Source organism: Lontra canadensis, unplaced genomic scaffold (genome assembly GCF_010015895.1).
Source record: "Lontra canadensis isolate GAN:19392208 unplaced genomic scaffold, GSC_riverotter_1.0 scaffold37, whole genome shotgun sequence".
Classification (NCBI taxonomy): domain Eukaryota; kingdom Metazoa; phylum Chordata; class Mammalia; order Carnivora; family Mustelidae; genus Lontra; species Lontra canadensis.
Genome location: NW_022631031.1, coordinates 1,611,733 through 1,622,358, shown reverse-complemented (window position 1 = coordinate 1,622,358; position 10,626 = coordinate 1,611,733). Strand labels below are relative to the sequence as shown.

General features: G+C 40.5%; 1 protein-coding gene across 1 annotated transcript in view; it reads left to right on the top strand.

Moving 5' to 3' along the window:
* DECR1 (2,4-dienoyl-CoA reductase 1) overlaps positions 1-10,626 on the top strand; it is a 39,701-nt gene continuing 29,075 nt past the window's right edge. Inside the window, exon 1 of the mRNA XM_032869071.1 lies at positions 1-100. Coding sequence (XP_032724962.1) covers positions 50-100 — 51 coding nt within the window. The 5' untranslated portion in view covers positions 1-49. The remainder of the gene's footprint in view (positions 101-10,626) is intronic.

Below are 10,626 nucleotides of genomic sequence, written 5' to 3'. Positions count from 1 at the left end.
CCGCCCCCTGACCCCCGCGGGTATCGGGACTGTGTCGTGGAGGTCCAAAATGGCGCTGCTAGGTCGGGTGTTCCTTGTTGGGTACCACGGTCCTCGGCGGGTAAGGCGACGCTGGAGGGACTGAGGGTCCGGCTCGGCTCCAGCGAGCGCCCTGCCCGTGCGGGTTTTCGGGACAGCTGCCGGGGGTGCGCACGGCGAAGGTCCGGACCCCGGGGTGCGGGGAGCGAGGACAGGGGATTCCGGGGCGCGGGGACGCGCCGTGGGGGGGGGGTGGCGGTGGGAGCCGGGGGTTAGGGTTAAGAAGGAGCAAAATCACATTCTGCTGTCAGAGAAAGTGTGGTTCTGAGAGTTTGCATGTCCCTGGAAGCTTCAAAGCTAATACAAACATATTCACTTAAAAACTTTTATAAGAAGAAAAAAACCCAAACCCAGCTATCTAGACTCCCCTTCCTAGAGCTAAACTGGGAGAGGTGTATCTTGGGCTGGGGGCAACCTCTATCTCCCCCATGCTTTGGGTGAGACAACTTTTTGTTTGTTTTGTCAACTTATGTATGTCCGCCTGACCCAGAGTTCAAATAAAAAATGCAGGTGAAGACAGCTGGAGAGGATAAGAAAAAGAAGGCAGATGTAGAAAAAAGCAGACAGTGCCTTCTCCCAAGCACGTTTTTCTAGTCCAGTAGAATGGGCAGCCATGATCTTTTTTGAGAAACGGAGACCCTAGTTCCAAATGTGAACATGAGGAAATAGTATGGTAAGTCTCTCAAGTAAGAGAACTTTCTTTTTAAAAGTCTCTCAAGTAAGAGAACTTCGTTCAACACGAAGATTTTTTTGATGCGGTTTTCCTCTAAAGATTTTGGTCATTGCGAAAGAAGCCTGGGTTTTCTGGCCTCTTCTGGAACTTGCTTTGTGTACAACAGCTCTGTGAGGTAGAAGAATCTTCAAAGGTTGTTCCCAGTCCCCCAACAAATCATTAGGACTGTAGTAATAAGGTCACACAGACCATATCCCAACTCTTCTGACACTATTAGACAATACAGTATGAGAGGGAGAAAATGAACTCATTTAAAAATTAATTGTAATCTGACAATTTTGAAACTGTTTTGCTTCAGAAAAATAGAAGTTTTGAGGATCAGGGTTCAGAGCCAACAGAGACCTCTTTTGGTGTGTTTTGTTTTCCTGGCACATGCAGCCTTGGGTTTGAACTCCTCTGAGAAGCATCTTCACATCTGTGAAGTGGGAGGTTGTTCCAAGAAACAACATGTTTTTGTTGGGAAATACTAGTTATTACAATTGAATCTCCAAATTTTTGTTACCGAAAGAAATGCTTCATTTGTTCAACAGTTGTACTTATGAAGTGTTATATTAAAATTGTGCTGTTTATGGGTGCCTGGGTGGCTCAGTGGGTTAAGCCTCTGCCTTTGGCTCAGGTCTTGATCTCAGGGTCCTGGGATCGAGTCCCGCATGGGGCTCTCTGCTCAGCGGGAAGCCTGCTTCCTCCTGTCTCTCTGCTTGCCTTTCTGCCTACCTGTGATCTCTGTCTGTCAAATAAATAAAATCTTTAAAAAAAATTGTGCTGTTTAGCTAGTAGGCCTCAACTCAGTGCAACAAACATTTATTTTCATCACCACAAAGTTCATTATAAAACAGTTTGCAGAACTGGCTGTGTGCCCAGCCTTGGGGTTGCAAAGATGAAAAAAAATGACCTCTGCTCTCAAGTTGCTCTCAGGAAAATGTGCAGGCATTCAGTTGCTTATCAGGAAATGCTAAATAAGTGCCTATTAAATGTTGGGCATTCTTTGGAGATACTTAGTTGAAAAGGTATCTGTACTATTGTTAAGTCATATATATAATTTTTTTCTTTTCTTCTTTTTTAGGATTTTATTTATTTATTTGACAGAGAGAGAGAGAGACAGATTGCGCATGCACGGGAGTGTGCACAAGCCAGGGGAACAGCAGAGGGACCAGGAGAAGCAGGGCTCCCCGCTGAGCAGAGAGGCCCATGTGGGGCTAGATCTCAGGACCCTGGGATCATGACCTGAGTGGAAGTCAGACACTTAATGACTGAGCCACCCAGGTACCTCAAGCCTCGTATATATTTTTCAAGCTATAGATAATCATGAGTGGACATGGAAATCAATTCTGTGGAGCAAAATGAGTTTAAGAAAAATAAAATAGAATAGAATATGAAATACCAGAGTTCATCTTAAGTTTACTTTGTGAACTTCTTTTTTTTTTACTTTACCATTCTTCCTTTTGTGGATTAATTAATTATTACATGTCTGCGATGCACACTGCCATACTTTTTTTCGTTTTGTTTTTATCAAGAGTGATACTTTAGGATTTTTATAAAAATGATACCTAACTAATATGAATTCGGGTAATATAGTTTAAAAAAGTAGCACAAGACCCTAAACTGGCCACCCAGCAATAACCAGGCTTTAAATTTGGTGAACATCATTCCAGGTGTCTATACTGGTAAAAAGGATGGCTGCATAGGCATAATTTTGCTTGGATGTATTATGTTTATTTTCCCCTTAGAACTAAGTTAACATTGTTTTCATTGTCTTCTAACACGGAATATTGTCAGGGAAAAATGGAAGGCCAGTGGATTTTTTTTTTTTCCTTGTGTGTTTTGAGTTTTCTTTCCTTCTAAGCTTTCCTATTTGGAAAGCTTAAGAAATCTTTTTCTACCCAACCTAAAATTCCAGAATAGAAGCTTCTTGGAGGCAAGGATTTATATCTTGTTTGTTCACTGCTGTATTTCTATACTTATAATAGTGCCTAGCATGGAGTAAACAGGTAATATCTGTTAGATGAATGAATGTGTGTACTGTGTTGCAATATGAAGTGTATTTCTTGCTGTGCTTTATAGAACATATAAATGTCTGGAAAATGGTAGTCTAGTAGGTCACACAGGATATGAGTAGACTGAAAATGCAGAGGTATGTTACAATGCATATATAAACAAAATGGTGTGTGCCTGGAGGAGGTTTCATGGAGGAGGTGGCTCCCAGGGCTGACTTTTAAAGGCAGAGTTGGACTATATGGGGCCTCAAATGTGATGATACCTTAAGAATAGCATATATCAAGAAATGAGGGAACATAGCCTATTTCTTAAAAAAAAAAAAAAAAGAAAGAAAGAAAATGTGGGTTAGTATTGTGGAGTTTAAAATATAGGGTCAGAGAAAAAAAAGTACAGTGAAGATGAGACTGGAGAGGTTTCCGGGGTCAGGGCATCATGGGCTTTACTCACTCATGTGACAGATTGGGCATTTACTATATGCTAGGCAGTGTGCTGGAGATACAAGGATGAGAAAGAGCTGATTCCTTCTCTTTGGAAGCTTATAATCGAATGACATGGTCTAATGTGGTAAGTATTATGATGAGTGTTCTTGATCTCAGAAGAGGTCCAGAAATAAAGCATCTCTCTTCTCCAGTTTGAAAAACAAGAGTAAAGACAGAGGCCAAAGTATCACTTACTACCATTCCACGTGAGAGCCAGCTGGCCCCGCTAACTGGACTTCTTGAATTAGGCAAACTTGCTGCCTCAAGGACAGTAGAATTGTTCTCTGAAGGTAGCTAAATCTCAGGAGGAAGGCTTAAGAACTACTCAGGCCCAACTATTCTGTCAAAGTCTACCAGTCAGATAAACTATCCCCGGAGACCAGGAAACTAAGGGTGTGGGAAGAAGCCTAGAGTTACACTAACTGAGCTCCCCTGATGTGAAGGACTCATCAGGATTGGGGAAGAAGCATTTCCCACTCCCAAAGGGAGGGGTATACAGTTTTATGGAATATATTTTGGGGTACATATCTAGACTGAGACCTGAAGGATGAATTGGGAGTGATCCAAGGGGAGGAATATGAGTAAGAAGGTTCTACATGGGAGAGTGGTCTGTGTGAAAAGCCAGGCTAAAGTGTATAGGTAGAGAATAGGAAGATAGGTGGGGAGACTAATGAGCAGAAGCCACTGAGCAGCCAGTGGGCCACACTGAAGAGTGAGAGCTTTGGCCTGACAGCATGGGAGTGAAGGTAAAAATAGAGGCATGTAGTCAAATCTGGGTACTCCTCTCTCTGTGGTGGCCTCCCATAGGGAATGGCTGTGGATGCAAAGAAACTCAAAGTCAAGTGATACTTAAGAGGTAAATTGAGAGGCCTTGGTGATTGGTTGGTGGTGGGTGAGGAAGGAAGATTGGGCCATATTGAGGGGCTATAATACCATCACAATTGTGAGCAGGGAAGTAGTAATCAGGTAAGACTTGACATAGGGAGACTACAAGTCCAAACAAAAATGATAAGGAGTCTGTACTAAGGGCAGCATTAGAGCTATTTAGGATAAAACAAACTGGACTTTGTGGTTTGGATGTGTGGTATGAGATGAAGCCCAGATTTCTGTCTTTGGCCCTTGAGCTAAGGGCCATGCCATTGAGAGAGGGCACTTACCAGGGGGAACTGGTTACAGGAATGGAGATGAGAACGTTAGTTTTGTCTGGGAGCATTAGGAAAGGCCGAAGAACTCTTAGAACTACCTTTGAATGATGAATGTTGAGTGATGTGGGGATTGAATTGGTAGGATAAGGAGGTAAGAAACAGTTTATGTTTGGGGAACCCTGAGTATTTTGTTTTCTTGAGTGCAGATTTCAAGGGAGTAAAGCAGAGGGAAAAGAGGCTGGAGAGATGGATAAGAGCCAAGTCACAAGGAATTGACATGTTGCGTGAAGCAAAGGAATCTGGAATTTATGCAGCTACCAGGGAGCCATAGATCAGTCTTAAGGTGAAAAGTACCATGAGCAGGTTTGCAATATTCTGGAGGGCAGCATCGCAGAGAAGTTGGAGAGAGGAGACACTGGAAGCCAGAGACAAGAGATCACATAAAGTAGGACCTCTGTATTTGTGGGTGACCTTGGAAGACCTTGGAAGTCAAGCAGTGGATGGAGAGGAAAGATACTGACTGGGAGGTTAAAAACATGGGACTGGAGATGGGTTGGATCTCTCAGGTGAAGAGAAAGAGGTCTTGAAGGGAGTCACTGGAAGGAATCCCATGGATCAATGGTGGTGTCAGAGCTCAAATATGCATGTGAAGAAATTTCAAAACAAACTTCCTCCCAAAACTATAAAGCTAATTTTAGACTATTAAAAAAATACATAGATATCCACAAAAATCATTATAAAAACACACTGAAAGAGGAGGGAATTTCTAAAGTTAGGTTTGCCCACAGCCCATAATAGAAGGCATTCCATCAAGGTTTGGCAACCCTTGGTTTTTAAAGAAAATTCCAGGTAGAAAATGATTCACTGTCTCAGCTATCCTGTGCTGTTCTCTTCCTGAGGTGATGATTCACTTTGGAATCAGAAATGCCTGGGTAAATATAAGTAAGTTAAGTAAGGGGACAACTCTACTTTGGTCTCTTCCAGTATGGGGAAACTCCCACACTGCATTTCATCAGTGGTAGAACTGCAGGCTTTCAAAATTCTTGAATAATGTTGCCATTTACATTTAGCCATGAATTATTTTCTGGGCTCCAAAACTATTTCCAACCACGGGTTAGGTATGTTCACCCGAATGTCCCACAGGTGTTGCAGGTATGGCGTTTCCAGTATGGAACTCATTGTTTTCAATCCTCCAACTTGGGTCTTCCCATGTCAGTCCTATCATTTATAGCAGCTCCCAACAAATAGCCATGTAAACTAGAGAACTCGCTCATCTTCAGCTCTCCCTTTCTTGCTCACCACTTCCAGCTGGTTGGCTTCTGAATTCAGGCTAGACTACGTCTTAAATATGTGTGGAAAGTGATGTCTTTATTTCTGCTGCCCTCGTTACTTCTCCCCTAGACCAACACCTTCTGTCTGACTGATCTCCATTTCCTTCTAGCTCAGAGTTAGATCTTACTTTCTAAAACACAAAGGCAATGCAAAGAGTAATAGAATACTGAGGTAAAGGGGAGAGAGATGGAGAAGGCTCTCAGCTGAATGGGTTTGATCTTTTCAGGAAAGTAGGGGGCCTCTTATCTGCCTTTAGTGAAATAGACCAACATATACTGAGGTTGGGCTTTGGGGCAAGAAATAATTGGACCAGATGATATTAAGTACAGTGATAACTTACTACATCCTTATTTTCTGGGCCCTTCCTACCAGCAGATAATTTCATTTGCTAACTTCCTGCCCCTTCTGATGATGGCATCCAGGTCTAAGCCATCATCACTTCTTGCCTGGCCAGCTACAGAAGCATCATCCCTGCTTCCAACCTTGCCTCCTACATTGCTTCTCAACATAGGCAGAACAGTATAGAGCAGGCCTCTAAACACCTTTCCCCACAGAGAGTAGTAGCTTTTAATATACTATGTAAGTATATATATTATTTATTTATCCCCCTCCCTCTAAAAATAATCTCTCAAGGTAGAAGATTGTATCTGTTTTGCTCAGTGCTAGATGGCCATTTCCTAGAACAGTGCCTACGACATAGGAGATGCTCCTTAAAAAATTTGTTAAAAATAAATAAATGAGTTAACTCCATACTAAATCATACTGTGTTTATCTCTAATATTTTTTCATATATATGCAGATTCCCAAATCAAAACAAAACCTTTCCAAGAACAGGGGTTCTATTTTTTGGTTCAAAAACGATAGTCATATTCGTTATGACTAGTGTGATGGGCATCAATGAGGTTACTCAAATGAGAGGTAAGCAGGAGTGAAGACCCCACTTCAAGATTTTAAACTGCCTGCTAATTTGTCTCCTTGATTTCATCTCCTCATCTCCGTGGGGTAAGCATCTGTTTGGTCCACATCTAACTGCAGACAAGTAAGAACTGTAATAAAAATGGGAAGTATACCATGAAGCTCAGAGCAACTACTTTTTCAGATTCATGTTCATTGCTATAAGGTGTATCATGACTTAAAAATGTAATTTCTGTGTTGCTCCTGGCAACAACTGCATAATTCAGCCTAGCCACTGCAGCTTGGGGTCCAGCTCACTTTCTTTTATATTTGCTCGGCCTTACCTTCAGGTTGCTGTGGCAACAAGATCCGTGTTCTGCAGAAGCTCAGAATATTAGTGGCCTCTGTTCAGTGCCCTGCTTTAAGTGAAGGAGAGGGTAGAGATACTTAAGCAATCCACGCAGGCACACAGCTTGAGTGCAACAGGGCCTGTGGCAGAATTTGGGCTTTTAAGATTTTTTTTTACAGTTTGTGGGATTTCTATTGGTATTCGTGTGTGGAACAGTTCTTCATTCTGCCGCACTGTTTCTGTGTTGGAGCATCAAGTCGAGCATCCTGCCCAGCTCCCTCTTGTAACTTCGAGATGCTTCTAGTTAAGAGACACCTCCACTATGCTGAAGTGGCAGTGGTCTAGGCGTTGGAAAGTGCATGCAACTGGACAAAATACATCGGGAAGTAATTTACTAGAGGCTTATTGTGTGCACGGACTATTGAGTTGCATTGGGAGTGCAAAAATACACATTTCCCAAAGATATCCTTTGAAAAACAAGATTGTCAGGTCTTTCCCAAGCTGACATTTTTATATGACAGTCAAGGCCCAGTCTGCAAAGCTCTTATTCTGTGAATTTGAGTCAGGATAAATTTGCTCTTAAAAAAATATTCATGTTAACCTAAACCAATAGGTACTTAGAACCCCCCCAAAATAAATAGATATGGTCATGTTTCATTTTCCTTTTAAGTATAGCTCACACTTATGTGTGGAATAAATAGTACTTACACTTTAAGTAACATCCTCAGAACACTGATCATATGCTAGTATTCTTGCTGTAACTTTTCCTTTATACCCTTTTTAGATCATGTGCTTGCAAATATGATTTGATTTTGTGTTAACTATTTTTAAAAAAGATTTATTTACTTATTTTAGAGAGAGTGCACAAGCCGGGGCTGGGGGACAAAGGGAGAGGCAAAGGGGAAGCAGACTCCCCCCGAGTGGGGAGCCTTATGCTGGGCTCTTTATCCCACAACCCCAGTTCAGTTTTCTGAACTGAAAACAAGAGTCAGACACTCAACTGACTGAGACATACAGGTGCCCCTATGCTAACTGTTTTTAGTAAAATTAATTTATGAACATAGCTAACACTCAACAGTACAAAATGATATGCAGTGACTGTATAGAAAGTCCCTCTCCTAAGGGATTAGTGCTATGAATAGTTTCTTGTAGATCATTCCAATAATTTTTGTTCATATATCAACATATGTATGAAGATATTTCCATTAAAAAACACCACACAGATGGGAGTATTTTATACATATTTCCCTACTGTAGATTTTTCCTTTAACATGTGATGCCTTGTATTCTTGGTATCCAACAAATATTTGTTGAGTGATTGAATAACCACATATTGTTATTAGAATAGAATATATTCTATTAAAAGATACACAGTATCTTGTTGAATGGATGTGCCCTAACTGGTTGGTTGAAATGCTGATAGATTGTTTTCTAGTCTTTTTGATTATAAACAATCTTTCATATACTATATGTTTGACTATTCTGTATCCCTTGCATTTCTGAGTCTCTAAAAGTGAACTTTGAGATATGCTCATCAACTTCTGCAAAAACCCAGGTGGGATTTTGATAGGAATTACATTGAATCTGTAGATCAGTTTGGGGGGTATTGCCATTTTAGCAAAATTAAGTTTTCCAATCCGTGAACACAGGATGTCTTTTTATTTATTTAGGGCCTCTTTAATCTCTTATGGTGTTTTATAGCTTTTAATTTATAAATCTTATACTTTTATTAAATTTATTAGTAAGCATTTTATTCTATTGATGTGATTGTGAAGAGAATTGTTAATTTCATTTTCATCTTAGTGCATATCTTTGAACATAGCTTCTCCCTCCATACCCAAACGAGTGAGTATATCTATCAGATTAATTCCTAAATGTAGAATTGCTGGGTCAAAGGGTGTGTATAGTTTAGATAATATTTTGATATATTTTACCAAATTGGCCTCCAAAGAAGTTGCCCCAACTCATATCCCCAGATTTTAGGAGTGACTTTAATAAGCTATTTTTTTGTATTATGTATTATGAGATTTTGAACCTTACCAATCTTGTGAGAGACAAATGATATCTTCTTTGTTTAATTACATTCACTTGGTTATAACAATGGTTGTATTTTTTGCATGTGGACTATCTTTTTAAAGCCTTTGCCCAGTTTTTCTATTTGCAAATAACTTAATATTCATGTATCAATAGGTTTTTTGGGTTAAACTAATTTTGGGGGTTAAACTACTTTTTGAAATGACATAATTTAGAATCATGGGAAATGACTATTTCAACTTGATGAAATAAGTAACAGAGAGCTGGGTTTGTATCCATAGCCCCATTAAGACTCTACTTGTCCGCACTCGTACACTTTTGATGGCATTGGAGCCTGGCCAGTAAGGGTTTTGATCAATGAAACAAGCATTTACTGAATGTTTAACTGGTGTTAGAAACCTAATTATAGTAATGAATGGCGACTGTTTTGTCTTCCTGGGTGCTCACAGTCTGGTGCCGAAAACAGGAGATCCTGTTGGAGGGAGGGATTTGTTTGGCCCATTTGTAACAAAGGCACATGTTCAAAAGTGTCAACAAGTTTTGACACTTTGGCTTGGTTTTGAAGGCTGGTTCTGCTAGGTTGACAAATAAAGCGGGTATTTCAGGAAGACAAGAAATCAGGAGCAAGGCCAGAAGGAGAAAGTTATTGGCAGGTTTCAGGAATGTTAAGGGATTGGTGAGCATAGAGTATACCTCTAAGTGGTAGAACTGGTTAGAAATAGGGCCAGGAAGGTAGGTTGAGGCCATGTTGTCCAGCTTGAGTGTTATGCTAAAGAGTTTAATTTTTGCATTTTTGACTCTGGAGGACATCAGTGGTTTTTTGTTGTTGTTGTTGTTTTTTGTTTGTTTGCTTTAAATATTTTATTTATTTATTTTTTTGAGAGAGAAAAAGAGAGAACCGGAGTGGGGAGGAGGGACAGAGGGAGAGGGAGAAGTAGACTTCCTGCTGAGCAGGGAACCCGAGGTCGAGCCCAATCCCAGGATCCAGAGATCATGACCTGAGCTGAAAGCAGATGCTTAACTGACTGAGCCACCCAGGCTCTGTATGGACATCAGTGTTTTTGAGGTATGGGATTGTAATGTGGAAGCCCAGTCAATTAGTAATGGTGACAATGATGGTAAGATCTCTAAGAGTTATTTAAATATTACGTTCCTTAGCTCCATGAATTCTGTGTGAAGGTCTGTTAATAATGATTTTTACAGATTTGAAACTCAATTTTCTTTATAGTATACCTAGAACATTAAACAATTGTTTTTATATTGGTATTAAAAAAAAGAAAAAAATCATTTCTGCTTTCTAATTTATATTGGATTCTTGGGTTTCATTTAGATAAAGGGTCATGCACTCAAATGCCTCAAGTTCTGGATGGTCCTAGAAATGACAGTGGTAGCCCAGTGAAAAGGATTCACTTTACCTGTGTGTGTGGGGACTGGACAGAGCTCAGGCCTTGTCTCAAGGAGACATCAACTCAGCCTTATTAGAAGCTGGACTTAAGTGTTGGTAGAGCTTCTGGTTTTTATCTGAATTCTCTCGGTATCCAAATACTGGCTCAAAAATTTTCAAACATTGGGCAGGCCTAACAAAAC